The sequence below is a fragment of the Carassius gibelio genome, chromosome B5 (genome assembly GCF_023724105.1).
Source record: "Carassius gibelio isolate Cgi1373 ecotype wild population from Czech Republic chromosome B5, carGib1.2-hapl.c, whole genome shotgun sequence".
Classification (NCBI taxonomy): Eukaryota; Metazoa; Chordata; class Actinopteri; order Cypriniformes; family Cyprinidae; genus Carassius; species Carassius gibelio.
In genome coordinates this window covers 17574175-17594502 of record NC_068400.1, presented here as the reverse complement: position 1 = coordinate 17594502, position 20328 = coordinate 17574175, and the positions used below count along the sequence as shown (strand labels likewise).

The following is a 20328-nucleotide window of genomic DNA, read 5'->3' as shown; positions in this document are numbered from 1 at the left end:
TTAAAATATAAAATCTGAAAATAAAAATAATAATGAATGTAATTATTATATCAAAAAGATTTGTTTTCAAAATATAACATTAGATCACACTTTAGTTTATTAACCAATTCTCTATTAATTATGACTTTTTCCTCACACTCCTACATTTTGGTACTTACTATTAGTTAATAATGTAGTTGTTACTGTAAGTTTAGGTATGGGTTAGAGTTAAGCAATCTAAAATATGCAGAATAAGGCATTCATATGGGTTTCATGAAACTTACTTGATTCAAATAAAAATATATTGGCGATACTTTTTTGGAGTTAAGCCACTTAAACATGGATTTCAGAGAAGTAAAAAAAAAAAAAACATTATGTGTCTAAATTATTTGTGAAAGAATGGCTTGAATACGACGTTATGAGTGAAACAATAACATGTGCTGTTTGCCAAACTTACAGTGTAAAATAACCATTTTCTATGTGAATATATTTGAACGTTTTTAAAAGAAGTCTTATTTCTTTTGATCGAAAATACAGTAAAAATAGTAACATTACGAAATAGAATTACAATTTCGAATAGCTGTTTTCTGTTGTAATATATGTTAAAATGTAATCATTACTCCAGTATTGAATGTCACATGACCTTTGGATATTCTAATATGTTGATTTGCTGCTCAAGAAACATTACATTTCTGATTATTATAAATTTTCTGCTTTCCTATTTTAATTTTTTCAGGATTCTTTGATGAATAGAAAGTTCAAAAGAACATCACTAATTTAAAACAGAAATCTCTTGAAACATTATCTCTTTAATTGCCACTTTTTATTAATTTGGTATTATTAAAACAATTCTCAAAAAAAAGAAAAATCTTACTGACACAAAGTTTTTTTCAATTATAATGTACATTTACATATTTATGTATTTGGCAGAGGCTTTTTCCCCCAAATCAATATAGATTGCATTAAATGTTTTCATTTTATTTTTCAGTTCATACAAATCCATCAATTCTACCACAACTGTTCTGAACCAAAAACACATAACTACATTTATTTGTGTCTGTTTTATGAATCAGTTGATTTTTTTTGCTTACCTGTTCTCTGTGGAGCAGCAGATGTGATGATTCGAGGGCTCATGTTTACGGCTGTAGAGGATGATGACAACAAAGAATGTGAAGCTGGGTTTCGTCCATCTTTGATCTCAATGCTGAGGAAGGTCTTCATGTTGGACTCGGGTTCACCCTGGGTGTCGTGGGTCCCTGAAGATGTTTCTCCCTCAGGAGTCTGCACTTCTTCTGAATCGCTACATGCACGCCTGACATTTTCAGTGCGGCCATGTGAGCCGCCCACTGATGCGTGTGATTGGCTGGAGAAAAGCCTGGGCTGGGCCAACACATTCTCAGTGACATTCCTCTCTTTCTTTGGGATGGAGGAAGAACAGGATGAGGTGTCCCAGGACCTCTCAGCAGACACTGTGTTTGTAGAATGAGAAGAACTGTGGCTGATTTTAGGTGCACTCGTAACAGGTTCGGTGAATTTACGCATCCTGTCACGAACGGAGTTTGCACGAATGATGGGCCCAGAGAATGAGGCTTTGTTTATAAAATCTGAAAATAAAAATATGCAGAATAAGGCATTCATATTTGTTCTATAAGTACTAGTAATACAGTCAAAATGCTAGTATATATGCATGCTAATAAGCAACTAGTTAACAGTGATAATTGGTTGTTAAAGTAAAGTGTTAATGTACGTTTAAAATTATAATAATAAAAAAAAACAACTGCAAACATTTCTAACAGTATAAGCTCTAAAATCTGGTTACCATAGCTCAAATCATGTAGTCTCAAAATAATTAGATGAGAAATGCTAGTTATTAAATCTCAGACATTTCATTTGGTATCCTGGTAAATCTCAATCTCTGATATCTCCTCTGAACCTCTAGAAGAGACCTATATGAGATCACTGGACCTTTCGTTTTGTCTTTGGTTAAAGCAGGAAAGCATGAGATTTAAAGGGACAGTTCACCCAAAAATGAATATTTTGTCATCCTTTACTCACCCTCATATCATTCCAAACCCATAAACCCATTCATACTCAAAACACAAATAAAGATATTTTTAATGAAACCTGACATCTCTGTCCCTCCACTAAAAATCCATTCCACCAAAACTTCACAAAGTTCATTAAGCAATTCATAAAAATCAAGCGGTTTAATCCAATTCTTCTGAAGGCACGATATTGCATACAGTATATGATGATAAATTCACATATAAACATAATATCAAATATGGTCAACTATCCCTTTAATCAAAAGTCTTCACTTGCTCTCCATCTAATTTCATTGTGTCTAGAATAAACAATTGTGAACCTAAGGTTACTAATTCCATCTCGTTTGGGATTTTTCATCCCTATGGGTCATGCAGGATGTTTTGGTTTTTGCAGAAGGGGGTAGAGACAGGAAAGACTGATTAAAGCATTAGACTGGACTGGGCCTCTGAGCTTGTGAATGTGGTAATGGCCCTATTAGGTCACAACGAAGAGTGAAGATCTTGGAATTTGGCCTGCTGACTGCAAGAGGGTGACATCTCCGTACTTTAAACAAAACCAGAAGGACACTGACTTACTGCTGACCAACTATATTGTCAGTTATACAATACATGCAAGTCATATTCAAATAGAGAAAGTGTAATTATAAATAATAAACTAAATTATTAACAAATTCTAGGGCACAGGTAAATCCAACTTTTTTTTAAAAGGGATAGTTCACCCAAAAACTAAAATTTGATGTTTATCTGCTTACTCCCAAGGGCATCCAAGATGAAGGTGACTTTCTTCAGTAGAACACAAACAGAGATTTTTAACTCAAACCATTGCAGTCTGTCAGTCGTATAATGCAAGTTGATGGGAATCACAGCTTTAAGAGTCATAAAACATACACAAACAAAACCAAATTAAACCCTGTGGCTCGTGACACAAAATCATCTGCGCTTTTTATCTGCGCGTTTGCATCTTCTTCAGCCTGCGTTGTCATCATCTTGCTTTACAGCAGATCGCAGACTCATAAGTGCATTACCGCCACCTATCTCTCAAATGGACCATCATACAATATCAATTAGGAGTTTCAATGGTCCATTTGAGAGATATAAGTGCATTACCACAACCTAAGTCTGCAATCCGCTGTAAAGCAAAGAAAAAAAAAAAAAAAGTTCAGACATCGCGGTGAAATTCACAGGTAAAAACTGTATAAATATTGTTCAGTGTCTTGCCCAGACCGATTGTTTTGAGTCTTTACACATCGATGTATCTTCACGAGCCGCGGAGTTTAATTTTTTTTGTGTATGTTTTTTTTTTTACTCTCAAAGCCGTGATTCCCATCTATTGACATTATAGGACTGACAGACTGCAACGATTTCAGTAAAAAAAATCTTTGTTTGTGTTCTACTGAAGAAACAAATTCACCTACATTTTGGACGCCCTGAAGGTAAGCAGATAAACATCAAATATTCATTTTTGGGAGAACTATCCCATTAACTTACTTTCGTGGAGTATTTTTATGAGGACATGCAGAACTGCTCACCTGTATCCTTGCCATTAGCAAGAGAAGTCAACAGAGCACCTCTACCTGATGTGATCTAAAAAAATAAATAAATAAATAAATCAAAATTAACTTATAGCATTACAAAACATGGCATGAAACAGTTACAGTTGCAGAAATTTCTTTTTACAGCAGTAAACATATATTAATTTATATTCATTAAGAGGTTTTATCAAGAGTTAAATACCAAAATATAATTTTGAAAGAAACTTTTACTCTTTTTTAATAGTTTCTACAAAATATGAACTGCTTTGAACATTTATAATAAGATGTTTTTAAGCAGTAAATTGGCATATTAGAATAATCTCTGAAGGATCATGTAACACTGAAGACCAGAGTAATGATGTTGAAAATTCAGCTTTGATCGCAGGAATAAATTACATTTTTAAATATATTCACATAGACAACAGTTATTTTGAATTGTAAAAAATATTTCACAATATTACTGGTTTTACTGTATTTTTCATCAAATAAACGCAGCCTTGGTGAGCAGAAGATACTTATTTCAAAAACATAAAAAAAAAAAAAAAAACATTCCAACCCCTAACTTTTGAACAGTAATGTATTTCACTATATTGTAGGATTTGTTACACTGTGGTGTAGTTTGGAGTGGTTTTAAGCATACAGTAAGTTACCATGTAGAATCTAAATTCTGGTCTCTAGATTTGATCTATGGACTTTTTGGACCGTTTTATTGTCAGTCAAACAAGAATTGTAATAACACACACTCTTCAACAAGCCACATAAATTATAAAACCCACTAACCCTAAATATGATCAACAGTTATAGTGATGATTCTTTCTTATTTACATCTGATCATTGTTATGGAACTGAGGAATGTCTGAGCAAGTGATGGATGGATTCACAGAGCTAAAATAGGACAATCTCAAACAGAGACAAATAGTACCTCCTGGTGGAACAAACAGAGCAAGTGTTCCCATGAGACTCCTTTCATTTCTCCTTACCTTCTGTCCTGAGATGTCTTCAGCTCTTGTACTGGTCTCATTCAGTGTGCATGCTTGAAAGGGAGTCGTCTCCACACCATTTTCTTGATCCATCTGCAGAGCCTCTGAATTCATAGCTGCCTTGACTTCCTCTCCAGCTGGTCCTGACCGTGAGCTTTGGTCCTTCAGAGGAGGTTCAGCAGTGGACAGAGAGTCGTGACTACGGTCTGAGGCGCTGGAGTTCAGCTTCTTTCTCTGATGATAGCTGCTATCATTCGATTCTCCGGAGTCTGAACGCTCTCGGTATGAAGGAATGACTTCAGAGGATGTTGAGCCATGATCGCATTGGATCCGCTGGGTCAGAGGGCAAGAGACTTTCTCTCTGACCAAAGGATCTAGTACTAAAACCATGTCAGGATTCGAGGCTACAAGAGAAGTGACAAACACGTAACTGTAAGTACATTAAAACAGGATCTTTGCTGTGAGGTTGGTTATTTTAACACACTTATTCTAACCTCAGTATAAGTAGACCAAAATGAGAAAACCGGAAAAAACACTGGACTCGATCTCATTTCAGTACAAGTTTCAACCTCAGCACACTTTCCGTTCCTACTACTTATTTTTAAAACTGGACTAGTGAAAGTGAACCATGGTTGGCATTTTCCAAACAAAAAACAGCTATTTAAAATTTTAATATTTCATGATATTACTGTTTGTACTGTATTTTTAAATCAAATAAAAGGCTCAATGTACAGAAGAACATTAAAATTCATACTAACCCTTAAACTTTTGAACAGTAGTAAAACAAGCAATTTTCCAGTGCTAAATAAATGTTATAAAAAGTATTTTTCCTCTAATATCATGTAGTCTTGGTGAAGTAGTCTCTATCTAAGCATTACAAATAAAAATGTATCTTGGTTTATTGGTTATCAGATCCTGAATATTACGGTCTCTGTGTGTGCGCGTGTATGTGTGTCCTGTTAGCATTTAAAAAAATATGAGACAATTAGGAATTGCATTGCATTGTAGGGCAAGGCCTAGCTAAAAATACTCAATGCATACTGAATGGATGAATACTGCATACTAAATTTCTTTCAGGGGACTTGCGAGACTTACACCAGCATGTATGGTGAAATGCTAGGTTAACCACATATAAAAGCAAATTTATGCTGCCAGGCACAGACAAAACGAACTGAACTAAGCCAAAGGAATGTCAGATGGTTATTGTAATGAGCTGTGCATGCTGGGTGGAGATAGGACATTTCCTTTCACATTTCCTGAATGTTTGCACACCCACAGCAAACACTGTTTGGGAGGACAGAGATATCAGACACAAAATACAAGGCGGGCACAGGAAGTGACACAGGAGTTTATTCTAGACACAGGAGTCCAACCTTAGCTGACTATCAGTGAAATATTAACAATTTTACACACTTGCATGCAAAAGCTCAAATGTGAATATTCTTGTACCCGACCTTTTTTATTATTAATACAACCGTTAAAACTGTGCAGAAGTTACTGAAAGTTTCCAAATTCAAACCTTATAGCCGAGATGTTATTATAGTGTGGCAAAAGCAAAGATTGTGACACACAAAAAATGCAAATTTCACTGCTAATACCTGAGAGATTCACATTCACACATTGTTCTCAGACTCTAGCTGTAATGAGAGAGAGCTAATGCTCTTTTAAGGTAACAGCGTTTCTGAGCAGATTCCTGTAATTTGTAGGAAAGCAGTCTTTCCGACATCCTGATACTTTTCACATCTGGTCAGGAAGTATCGTTGGGTTTCCACCATTCTCCGATCTCTGAAGGAGCAGAGAACGGTCTGTGCTCTAAATGTACACTGCATTCTTTACATTGCTTATAGATTCAGGATATACTCCTTAAAGAATGATTGCTTAAATTAAAGAGTTTTGGTAATTATAAGATTAATTTGAACTTTCTATAGCAAGATGCTTCTGAGAATGTTGGATTTTACATGTAATATTTAAAAAATGAGAAATACAAACAGAAAAAATGAAAGATCGCAACTAATTTGAGATGTATATAGAATAAAATATTTGGTATTATCAATCAAAAACTCCCTTAAATAACTCTCTTCACTCAATTAAGGGAATATAAATGAAGCGTTTAAGACGTGTTATTGTGAGGTCTTGAGGCTTTGGCCCAGTCGAGTGCTTAATTTGATTACCATCTTGTCTGCTTTGTTTACCACAAGTGATGTGGCAGGCAATAAAGTTCGGAGATCCAAACCCCAGACGCATTCTTCTCCTTCAGCACAAACAAACGCTCCCCACACTCGCAGAAAAATGCTAGGCTATAAAATGTGTATGTCAAACCCAACAACAGTCTATCAATCATATCTTTTTAGATACACCGATTTGTTTAGCTGGAATGAAAAATGGGTTTATTGTATCTTTTGTTGAAAATAGTTTACTCTGCAGAAAAAAATACTAGTCCACTTGACCCTATATATACACATTGAGTACTGTATTTTTTATAAGTAATTTAAATATACTCAAACACAAATGAGATTTGCATGGAAGCCCATTTTCGGCACATAAAAAAGCACTGGTAAATCATAAGTATCTTGCAAAACGTCTGAATTATGTCATATTTATGACAAAGCCAAATTTCAGCCAAAAGTCAATTGTAATCATTTCAGCTTACGTCATTATTATATTTTTTCCTCAATTTTGCCTTAATCTTGTTATTTAGCATGTCTTTGTATATTTGTATATTTTTGACAATTTTGACTTTTTACAAAATCATAACTATGGCTGTCAAAACTATGAGATCCTAAGTTATAATTATAAGATAAAATGTCCAAATTGAGATCAAGAGAGATAATGACATTCAAAATTATCATAATTTACTTAATTATGAGAATAGGCAAAATGAGATACTCTCAAAATTGACTTATTATAAGCAAAGTCATAATGTTGACTTATGTCCTAACTATCTCATATCATCTGATTGTGACTTTTCATCATTCTGACTGCCATAAGACGTTTAATCTCTTGTGATCTTTTGTCTCATAAACATCTACTTTTGCATTCTTGAACATAAATAATCTCTGAGACCTATTCCTTTACGCTTTTTATTATTAGGTAGTCCATCCCATTCAAACCAACTAATTTATATAGAAAAATGCTTTTAGGATAAAGGAGCAAAAATGATTTTAGATTTAATTCCTAGTTCTTTAACTCAGAATGCTCAAAAAAAAAAAAAAGCCTCTGAGCCAAACTTCAAAATATGTGCATGACAAAAAGCATGTCCTTCCCTCATTCTCCACAACAACTGTGTAGAAATGCTTTTCCCCGTCCTGTCCCAGCCCCAAACTTCCTTTGTCTCTGTCTGAATAACAAACAGTGGCTTCCCAAAATGTCTAATTTCTGCACTCATTAAGGCCGTCTTCGCTTGGCCCAGCTCTCACCCAGGCCAAAATTACTGGGTTGAGCAGCTGAGTAAGGACCACTAACGCCACAAATGTCAGGGTCACAGGAAAGGAGTTTGACTTCAACAGACATTGTGTCTAAATATAGGGGTTGACCTGGTGGGGGATGAAAGTCTGTGGGACAGGCATAAATGAGCTTTACATCCCTACGGGTGCGGAATGCCCAGCTTGTCTACCTCAATGTGAAATGTTTCTAAAGGTTTTTTTTCTCGGAAGGACATTCAAATGATTGAGAGAGACTGTTTTGTGGGTTTTTACTTGCCTTCTCTGTGGTTCTCAATTCTCTCTGATTGGCTGATGAGTGCTTCTGTCTTGATTTTCTCTTGACCGTCCTGCAAAAAAGAAAACAACTTATAATAAAATGACTCTCCTTATAATAAAATAAATGTACTGCCTCTGCACTGCAAAAAAGGGCTTTTTGTCTTGCTTTCCATTACAAATATCTAAACATTCTTAAATAAAGACATACATTTATTTGAAAAGAAGAATGACTTAAGATATTCAGTCTTGTTTTCTGGGGGGTTAAAAAAACTATATTAATATATTTATTAGAAAAAAAGACTTAATATCTTAAGCCATTTTGCTTCAAGTAGCCTAAATGTATTTTGAGTCAAGAATGTTTAGATATTCATAACGGAAAACCAGGCATAAGTACTAAGACGATGGCGATTTTTTGCACTCTATTCAATGACAAAATCATATCACGATACAGATAAATGTGGCCTGGCCAAAACTAAAAGTTCTGCTCCAGTTCGAAAGACATCATCAGAATCGCTTTCTAAATTGATTTGGGACTCTCCCAAATCCAAAGCAACTGAACATATTTACCAATGTTCATGATCAATCGCTATGAAACTTGCAGGATGAGAATGTCTTTGAGAATTTGATGCTTTTATAGCAACCTTTCCTATAAATTTTTAATTGAGAAAAAATAAAGTCAGAACTGTGGTTTATAAACTTACAATTCTGAGAAAAAATATATACAAAAATCTACTTTTTTTTTAAAGGATAAAACTTCTGGGTTTGAAATATCACATTTATATAATCACTTGAAACCTGGGTTTGAAATATCACAGAAATCACAGTATACACAATTTCCACATCAAAATCGGTTTCCACTTGCAAAATTGCAATTCTGCATTGAAAGATGTTCTTTAAAACTAATTATTAAAGAAACCGTAGGCTTTCAACTGCAGATAACTTAAATTTTAAGCATCTGATGCTCTTTCAAACACAGAATTAAACAATATTAATATTCTCTTAAAAAGTTGAACCAGTCTGAACCTTTGAGTCTGCAAAGTCATAAAGAAAGCTGAATGGACTAACATGTTTACTATTTGCTTAATGCCATGGACTAAGTCTTTTTGGCTTAACAGAGTTTGTCTACCTGCTGTAAAAGGTTTAGGAGTTATATGGTACAATAAACACCAAACCGCTGCTAATCAGCAGCCCAACACAAACTGATATAATCGGGCATTATACTAGGTCATGTGTTTGTGTTTCAGACCAGCTGAAGTCTTGGAAGCCAGTCTGAGAAAATGATTTAAACCTAACATGTAAATGGGCTACTAACATGACTATATTCTCCCACAGCAAACCTGCAAGATTTTACTTGCAAACAACAGCAAAGCATCGCTTTTCTCTCTGTAAAAACAGATTGAAAGCAAAGAGACACAGAAACTGCTCAGCAGCAGTCACGTTCATATTTCTACACTATAATTATAAGTCGGCTGCCAAAGAAACACATGAGAAATGGCTTTTTCTGAAGTTCAGACCAAGGTTGCTGTTAAAGAGACATTTCACCCAAAAATAAAGACTCTGAACTGGAGCGGCCAAACTCGTGATTCAATTCTGTATATATTTGTCAATTTTGTAATTATGTATATGGCATGGCTTTAAACTACTTTGATTATAGTGCATGGGTTTCATGGACAACTTTATTTACTTTTTGGTCCTTCAGCTTCTTAAAAGCTCCAGTCCCATTACATTTATTTCCTCTACAGATGAAAGTCAAATTGCATGTGGTTCTTAAGAGTAAAATTTATGACTGATTCTTCTTTTGGTGTGAACAGTGACTGTAAACCTCTATGCATGTGTATGTTGTAGATTTAATCCTTACTGACAGGTTTAATCAGAGATTGTGCTGCAAGAGTTTTTAGATGGTGACCACAGTAAAGTAAAGTGTGGGCAAAAAGGACTCTCCTGAACTCTCTCAACTCCTCTGTTTCTCTCCTAATTATATGAAAAACATGTTAATCCACATAAATGCCACATAAAACTGTACGTCTTCTAAATTGCCCAATTTTGAGAAAGTGCACAAAGCTCATAAGATCTAGTGTGTGTGAAGCAGTCAGTGTCATTTTCCATAAGCGTCTGGATAAGTCTGGTGAACCACACACATTTAACTCACCATGAGTGAAATACAGTAGCAGGGCCTGTCATTTTGGCTCCAACACATACACATACGTCAAAATGCAAGATGAAAAAACCATACACCCTATTCACTGAATAGCTGCTGTCAGCTTTATTCGCAATCGGTCTCTCAAACAATTCAACAGAAAATTTATTTAGATTTTTGTATATATAATTAGAACACTTTAGTAGTATGAGATTTTGTTTTCTATGTTTTTATTAAATGCACACACATATATACAACGATTCAAAGGTTTGGGGAAAATCAGATTTTTTTAACTCTTTAAATGAACCTTTTTATTTAGCAAAGATGCATTAAACTGGCAGTAAAGACAATTATAAAGCTACAAAAGATTTTTATTTCCAATACATGATAGTTCTTATGATCTATATCTTATCTTTTCATCAAAGATAAAAAACACAAAAATATATATATGAAAATTCAGCTCTGCATCCAAATTTCTTTATAAAAAAATTCAGATAGAATATGAGGTCAACCATTTAAAAAAATATTATTATAAATTGCAACAATATTTCACAATATTTCTGTATCTTTTTAGAAAACCCTTTTTCGACAGCCTTGGTGAACACAGAAAAACACACACACATAAGATAGATAGACAGACCGATAGAAATGTATGTATATAAACACATCTGATTATATGGATGTAGAAATTTTACTGATTCATGACACAAATGTAAATCCATTCAAACCTGAGCTGTGAAAAAGTGTATGCCTTTTAATCCCTGTTATTTAAAACAATGAAAAAAATTATGACACCAACTAATGCCATTAAAGAGCCATTTCTAACGGGTTTAACCTTTAAAAAGTTTTCTTGGTTTGAATTAATATACTGTATTAAGGTTATTTCTAACAACACACTGAAACTGTCTGAAACTCATTTACCTTCTTGTGGAGTTCCTGTCTGTTCCTGCCCTCAATCCACACGTGTGTACGCAGCACTCAGTCACTGAGCTCTGAATACCACACACACAATCACACTGTCCACTCCCCCTTCTTCCTGACCACTCCCACTCTTTTCCTCTCAACATCCCACCCTTCCTGCTCAACTCAAGTCCCTTGCCTCTCTTTATAATGCAAGTCAGCATATAAATCAGTGAAGAACCCAAAAATGCTAAACCTGCTCAAATACGGTAATAATATATATTTACGAAATATAACACTGATCTATTTTTGATTAGAAAATGTTTGTATTCAGAGCTTCATATACAGTCTACATTTAATAATAATAATAGCAAAGTTCATAAACTGACAAAGTTGCTATTACACAAACAGTCAAAACCAGCCTCCACACTGGAATTCAGAGTCCCGTGATTCCCAATCTTTGTGCACAGGAAGAGATGTCAAACTGAGATACAACAAACAAAACATGAAAGCACAAACGCACAGACCAGACGTCACAGGAGGAAAACGTTCAAAGGCAAGAGTTCTGCTGGTGCATATGGGGGAAAACACACAGGAAAAAGATTCTAACTCAGGACAAACGTAAACTACTGTATACAAAGCAGATGTAAATGTCAAGGCCATTCAGCCCTGTTTGTTTTAGCACATTTTATCGGTCATTTATTGCACAATTATAGACTGTATTGCCACTGTTGAAAGATGAAAGATATGGCCAACAATAGTCATGAAATCTGCATTGTTTTTCATATCATACCTCCATTACATTTCAAGAATTATAATACCATTACCCAAGCTGTAGGTAAAACACTGTAGTTTCTTGCTCACTTTAAGCTATTGTTTAGCTTCAAAAGACTTAGAATGTAGTCTTCAAAAGACTTCGAATATAGTGGTGTTTTTGATGCATTCTTTTGTTTTGTTTTTTACTCCACTTTCATTGAATCCAAAAAGAGCACATTAACATTCAGCTAAAAACCTACTTTTGAGCTCCACATAAGAAGGAGAGTCAAACACATTATAAGTGCACAGTTAATTAAATAATCAAGATTGTGGCTGCTGTGATTCATTATGAATTGCTGATTACAGAATCCCATTTAAAAGACAAAAATACAGTTAAAATATTCATATTGTGAAATATTATTAGAAATAAAATTTCTGTTTTCTGTGTGAATATATTTTACAAAGTAATTTATTCCCATGATCAAGGCTGAATTTTCAGTTAATGTTATAGATGTTCTGCAAGCTGGATGTAAGTAAGTTTGCAAAAAATTATAGCAGACAGGTAATGGTGCTGATTTTCAAACACCTCCAGAATGAGAAAGAATGTCTGGCTGAGATAACGCTTGAGAAAGAGCAATGGAAAGAGAGGAGTAACTTGAGGATAGAGAAGTGAAATAAACAAATATGACAGTGAGGAGCAGAGAGGAACGTGGCTTGATTAAGGTAAAAGAAGCAGAATTTTTTACATTCTCCACATTTCAGTCAGTAGAATGATGAGGCACCATAAAGTCATTAAAGGACAAATGCACGTGTGTGTGTGTGTGTGTGGAGGATGAGTAATGAAAAGAAAGTGAAAGAAAAAAAAAAGACACAGAGGGAGAACAGAGGATTGCTTACATTCACGGTACATACACAAATACTTAACACAAGTTTCCAACGCAGTGTTAAATATCCTTTTGCAAATGTACTTTTAGAATACTTTTCTGTGTATGTATACATTTGAGAAATGTATATAAAATCAACATTTAAAACATTAAATGTGCTTTATCTTCTGCTTACCAAGGCTGCATTTATTTGATCAAAACTGTAGTAAAACAGTAATATTGTGAAATATTATTACAATTTAAAATAGCTATTTTCTATTTGAATGTATATTTAAAAGGCATTTATTTCATCCATCCTCATTACACCATTCTTCAGTGTCACATGATCCTTTAGAAATCGTTCCAATATGCCGATTTGATGCTCAATTATTATTGTTGCACAGTTATTAATAATGGTTCTTATTGTTATCAATGTTAGACACATTTTGTTGGTTAGTATGTAGCGCAATTTTTTTTTCAAGATTCTTTGATGAATAGAACATTTTAAAATCATAATGTTTCCAAAGAGGACTTTTTTTTTTTTTTAACAAACTTTAATTTAAACGAGAACAAACTACATAAACTATTTAACACCCCCCCCCCCCCCCCCCGCCCCCCCCCCGCCCCCAAACACACACACACAAAAAAAACTATATTTATCAGAGCTAGAAATAAAGCAGTATGGCACTACCTAAGCAATCAATCAAAATTGCACAATGATCCATTCCTTTATGAAATTTTAAATATATATTCTTATTTTTGTGATTAGATGGCCAAAAACAACACGAAAGGTCTAATTCAAGATCCCAGTCTCACTGTATCCTTGAATTTTTCAACAGGCCAAACCAATCTCCAGTCCTGCGTGTTCAGATTTATCTCTCCTCATTCCACATTAAGCACCAAACTTCAGCCCAGTTATCCCTGAGATTTACCGCTCCTGATATTCACCACGCCACATTTACTCACCTGTAGGTCAAAGCTGCTTTGAGGATTTGGTCGTCGCTCTGTTCTGTGGCCAGCGGCCTGAACCTTCTCTAATACTCCTGTGAATGAGAACAGTGGAATGTAAACACAGACGTAAAGAGATATTTGTCCAGCCCTTTAGATACAATCTCACCTTGTATCTCCTCATCTCTGAGCCGGCGAATGGCTGCCCGAATCAGTTTTCTCTCTTCATATTCACTGGCGCTTTGTAACTTGAAAGAAAGAAAGAAAAACAGAGGGCAGGACACAAAAACAGTATTTAGCTTGACATGAATGATATTTAGGCCCACACAGAATGTGAACCCACAGAATTCCACTGAAATAAAAAAGATTTCCCCTGAATTCAAACAATCCCACACAACTGGTATTATACAAATTCCTCAATATAATCTTTTTAGCACTTTTGATTAACATATTTTACCATATTTGAAGGAATTGGTCACCCAAAAATGAAAATTTGCTTAAAATGAACTACCCTCAGGCCATCCAAGAAGCACATTTGGAGAAATGTAGCATTACATCACTTGTTCACCAGCGGATCCTCTGCCGTGAATGGGTGCTATAATCAGAATAAGTCATGATGACTTTGTTTCTTACCAACAGGCAGTTTTTGGTTTCACAAGATATTAATTGATGGACTGAAGTGGTGTGGATTACGTCTGGATTATTTTGATGTTTTTATCATCTGTTTGGGCTTTCATTCTGACGGCACCCATTCACTACAGGGGATCCTGGATTAATGCTGAATTTCGCCAAATCTGTTCCCATGAAGAAGCTCATCTTGGACGGCCTGAGGGCGAGTACATTTTCAGCAAATTTTTATTTTGGGGTCCTTTAAATAATTTCTGAATAAGCATACTGCAAAACAGGACAGTTTCCACGTAGGACTTGGAAATGACAGAAAGTAAGAGTTTTAGATTTCACAAAAAAAAAAAAAAAAAAAAAAAAACACCCCATTATAAAAGAGAATCGTATGTAATTTGCATGTGCTATAGACATAATTCACAGAATAACAGAAATGATACCTCAGTCAATCTCCACTCATTGCTTTTATAAAGAACAGTAAACCTCACAACTCAACATAGAACAATGGGTATTTATTTGAAATGGGCTCTTTGCAGCCTTTTGTTTTACACTAACAAAGAGCTTACAGTACACAGCGTTTTTTTTTTTTTTTTCATGATTTCGGTGATATGACAACATTCCATACGGGGCAGAAACACTTTATCAACCATCTCCAGAATACTGCAAGCACCATCTCACTCAAGGAATGTTGACAGGAGCAACACAACAGCATCATAGACAAACATTTTAAGTCTTCATAAATGGCCTTACCAGTCCAGTAAGTTCTTCGATGTCATTTATAGCCTGAATCTTCCCCGACAACATGTCTAATGAAGCCGTCAAATCAGGACTGCAAATAAAACCAAACAAGTTCAGATTCAAAATGTAATGGTTCATGTTATGCAGGACTTTCCACTGTGCTTTATGTAACAGATTCTTGCATTTTTTTCAAATTTTCCTTTTCAGATTAGGGATAAATAATAACTCCTAGATAATAAAGTAACAAATTCTTCATACCGGCACTGGTTTTCTTTATTCTCATGTCTGCTCTGGTGGGCATGTCTGAAGCGCTTGCTGGTTAGCGCAGCCTCCATTTCTTCAATCTCACAGCGACGCAGTTCCCGGATCGCTGTACGGATCAGACGCCGCTCATCTATGTCGATAGTTTTATCAAGCTGGAGAAACAAAGAATATGTAAACTTTGAGTATGCAAAACAAAATTTTGTTGGAAAAGAGCTGTTGGGGTTAGATGTGGTACAATTAACTTGCATTATCCTCTATACAAAAGGATTTGAGGTAAATGCCTAATTATTTTTCAGAACATGCATAATACAATTTGAAATATCTTTAACACTGGTTAAATACTGGAAATATATTTGTAAGATTTTATGGTTGCACTTTATTTTACAGTACGTGTACTAACATGTATTTATAGTGTACTTACAGTGTATTTATCTAAGAAAGTTCTGGTAACACAAGGTAACTACATGGGGTAGGGTTAGGTTTAGGGGTAGGTTCAGGGTTAGTACCTAGTTATTACATAGTTATTGTAATTACTATAATAAGTACATAGTATGTACATGAGGAACAGGACTGTAAAATAAAGTGCTAACGATTTTATTAATACACACCAAAATAAAATATCAAGTGATGGCAGAGCACGGTGCAAACGGCTTAGTGAATTTTCCTGTCAACTGTCAACATGAGAAACACAGTGGCCTAGATAAAGAGGGTGACACATTTACACACTGACACTCTCACCCACTCACTCTGATTGAGCTCATGACCTAGAATGCCCAGCTGAAGACACAAAAGCACTGAAAAAAAAGTTTCATATTTACATAATGAAATGTCAGAAAAATGTACATTTGTTTGTCAGTTTGTGAGCAGATTCACATCAGCTTCTGCACCTAAGCTTATTTCACAAACCATAATTCTATGATTCATAATCCATATTTGGGGTAATTGACACAGCACTTTTTTTTTTTTTTGGCAACATGGAAAAAAAGCATAACTTCATGTAATGCAATTAGTGTAATAAACTGGTCCTAATTCTAAATGTACACTTGCCTTGTGTTTCTCAAATTTTCAATTTTGGGCTGTTTCTTTGAGTTTGTCCTGAGCCGATTGCCCTAAAACCTCTACACAGTTATTGTATTTGGTGGTTGGCAGCATACCCATTACAGCCTACTGTAAATCACCAGTATGTAGTTGTGGGAGGACATGTAGAAATAGTTTATTATCAGTAGGAAACAAGTGTGTTGTGTAGATTTGACTTCCCATGTCTTATCAATACATCCATATTAATGACCTGTGTGACGGAAGAATGCCTGGACTATTTCAGACAGAGCGCCAGATAAATATATCTAGAGACTTTTGAGTTACCAATATTTTGTGAACACTTCATAATGAACATTATAAACAGAACAATATTATCAACACTAAATAAGTAGGCCTCATCTACTATTTAACTTCGAAGTGATATGCTGTGGAGAAATTTAGCATTCACATCACTTGCCCACCAATGGATCCTCTGCAGTGAATGGGTGCCATCAGAATGGGAGTTCAAACAGCTGATATAAGCACCACAATAATCCACCAGTAATCCACTTGGCTAGGATTATGTCTTGTAAAACGAAAAACTATTTAGTTAGAAACAATCCAGCATTAAGGTGTTTTAACTTTAAACCAACCATAATCCATAATAATGCTTCCACTAGTGAAAAAGTCCATACCCCTTTTGTCCCCTCACATCAAAATCAACAGTGCTTAAACTCTGATTATTTCTCTCCTGATTCAGACAGACAGACAAGTTTTTCAATGGAGGAAGCCGTATTATGGATTATGGACAAAAAACCTTCCTGATGGATTTAGTTATTAGAACGGACACTGACAAAACACTTAAAAGGAATCACTTTGTTCATGTGTTTCTTTTAATGATAGCAGTCAAATTTTTACAACTAAACAATTATTTTTTCCAAATTCCATTTTATTCTATTTAAAAATTTTCTGGATTCAGATGTTCATGACACTTTCTTTTGTTATTTCTTAAGCATATGTATTGCACCGTTTTCCTCTACTACTTTCATACAAAATTCCCTGTTTATGAATGCAGATGATCAGCATCATGCAAGGATACGGCCGGTGACACACTGGCTGCGTGTCAGGACCGTGGCGGCTGCCTGGCGTTTTCTGTGTCTTTACACACCAGAACTGTGCCTGATGCGGCGCTGGCACACTGCTGCTGCTGTAGGTGACATAGAGGGAGGCCGCCGACAGACCAGGCTCTTGTCTTCATGACAACAATATCAACTTTTTTTTTTTTTACACACCTACACCTACGCCTACTAATAAAAGGACACCGTCAACAGTATTGAGGGCAAAATAGACTATGTTTGACAGGTGCAATATTTGAAAATCGATAATTATTTATTTTTTAAATTATATTTATATCAGAATTTATGTCAACCTATAGACTTTCAAATATCAAAATGTCATGAATTAATATGTATTTGTATACAAAATGAAATATAAACATATTTTCCTATTATATTTTGCCTGGAAACGCTTCCAACATGCGCGCATCGCATTAAAAATAGGAATCGGTTCTATTTGTAGCATGCACGCGATTTCCGCGCAACTCGAGCAGTGCCTGAGACGCGCGTCTCACGCAGGCAGTCTGCAAGCTCTAACCTGTTAACATGGGAGCCGAAATAAAAACAGACACGCCACGCAGCTGAGACACTTGCGCCACGCATCCAGTGTGCAGCCGGCCTAAGTGCATTCACATGTGGTATCCTCTTGGGTGGTCTGATCACAAGTGAACAGCAGACACTACAGGTATAATAGGGTCTTGGGGATATATAATGAGTAAACCACTAAAAAGCATGCAGAGAAGACCAAGTGTAAGAATTTAAACTATCAAAGTGCTTCTGAAAAGTCAAACATTTCAATATGAATTAATAATCAAAAGATGGATTCTGCAGTTTCACTACTGTTGAAGAGCATTGTCGCAAGGTGATGAAGGTAAGACTGATGGAAACTTTACATTTTCCATCAATCTTGGTAATGGAAATAGATGCAAAAGCAGAGAGAGAGAGAGACAGAGAGAGAGAGAGGACTGAGAGAGATGTGAATCAGCAGTCCATTCCAGCTTCAGCGCAAGTATGCCCATATAAGGACATAGGTTTTAAAATCCTGCCCCCAGATTGTGATGCGGGCTGAATAAGAGAGGTGAAGGCCAAACTAAGACAGCAAGATAATAAGAGTATAAGTGACACATTCAGGAAGATGAGCAATGACCTGGAACACCTACAAATGTCTGTGAGACCCAACATAAACATTTCCATTTCCTAGAGGTTACTTCCTTAAAACTTCCAAAGGATATCCAAGTTAATTTAGTTTGTCCAAACAGTGTTAATAGTGTGTTTGTAGTATGCAGGGAGTCTTGTCAAATGTGGGATCTAAGAATATATTTAATGCCATCTTTTACAATAATGGGTCAGCACTATATGAAAGACCACACACAGAAGTTGTGTTGACATTGGTGCTACATTTGAGGTAAAAGAAGCTTTTTGACATACAATTTTGAAACAGAAAGGCTGTTTCCACATGTAAAACCCTCAAACAAAATAAACTTTAAGGCCTCTGAAAACTTTATTTGGCTATAAGGATAAAGCAGTGTCCATAATTCACTTGACTCCATAATATGTATTATTAGGGATCACAAAAAGTACATATTTTCATATATAATCTGATCTGACTAGTTGATTTAAGGTCAGTTTCAGGGTTCACATGACACATGAACACATTTACAAAGTATTGGGATGTGGAATTAAGAAAATAAAGAAAAATAATTTGATGGATTTCCCAAAATTTGTGCTGTCGAAATTAGGGATGTAATGATGTAAGTAAAGATATTTATTTTATTTTGTGTTATTTGATTTAGGACTTGTTTAGTTTTGTTATTTACATTCGTTTAAATTGGGTTATTTAGCAGAGGCTTTTATCCAAAGCGACTTACAAATGAAGACAATAAAAGCAAACGAATCCAACAAATGAGCAATAATATGCAAGTGCTATATTATCATAGTGTTGTCAGAGTTATCAGAGTCCCGAGTCATTACATACCTAGTCAAAAATCGAATCTTTTTCAAATAAACAAAGACCACAAATGCATCAGAAGAAAATTACAACTACAAGAGGGGTTAGATGACAACAGCATAGAAATTAAATTATGGTGGATGATTCCTGTAAATATTGTCATTAAAAAAATACAACAATCACCTGTCCTAAGCAATCCCATCAACAAAAACATAATCGCTATCCATGTTTCTGTGGAGTTAAATATTATCTTGTATCAAAAAGAACAAACAAAAAAGGTAGGCACAGCACAGCTCACTAGCACTTATATTAAAGGTTAACTCAACAGTATTAAGTTTTGTGGCTGTAAAATATGGCTTTCTTCAACAGCAGTCCAATATCAACTTCTAACTCAACCAATGACTTTGGATTAGGACTGAATGCAGAAAGATAGGAGACAACTGTGCAACATCAAAAAGTTTAGAAACAATAATAATTTTTTTGATTTCCCTAACTTCAAACCCAATCCCTGCTCCCCAAAACCAGAGTGCTCAAAAAAATATGCATTAAACACGTCACGCACAACCGGACTTCCCGAACCTGAAAGGTGTGTCATGGTCTACTAACTCCAATTCTGTTCCTGTAATCCCATTCAAATTTCCTGCATGATTTCCGAAATGATCAGGGTGTCCTTTCCAAAGATCTTTTTACCAGAAGCCATTAAATTTCAATCAGTTGGGCAATCTGAGATAAGCAACAGTGACTGTTGATGGTGATGTGACATGGTTTTGTTCACATGGCAAAGTTT

At 35.2% G+C, this 20328-nt stretch overlaps 1 protein-coding gene across 5 annotated transcripts in view; it reads right to left on the bottom strand.

Annotated features, from left to right (window-relative positions):
- Window positions 1–20328, bottom strand: part of smtnb (smoothelin b) — a 55747-nt gene that overhangs the window by 28523 nt on the left and 6896 nt on the right. For 4 of the 5 annotated variants that reach the window (XM_052556777.1, XM_052556776.1, XM_052556780.1 and 1 more), the window contains exons 2-9: window positions 15456–15613; window positions 15210–15288; window positions 14008–14086; window positions 13857–13933; window positions 8236–8305; window positions 4537–4940; window positions 3554–3608; window positions 1071–1583 (exon numbers count right to left, since the gene is read on the bottom strand). In XM_052556777.1, the coding sequence (XP_052412737.1) occupies window positions 1071–1583; window positions 3554–3608; window positions 4537–4940; window positions 8236–8305; window positions 13857–13933; window positions 14008–14086; window positions 15210–15288; window positions 15456–15613 (1435 nt within the window). Of the gene's footprint in view, window positions 1–1070; window positions 1584–3553; window positions 3609–4536; window positions 4941–8235; window positions 8306–11292; window positions 11383–13856; window positions 13934–14007; window positions 14087–15209; window positions 15289–15455; window positions 15614–20328 lie in introns of those variants that run through there. The other variant, XM_052556779.1, reaches the window with a different exon arrangement.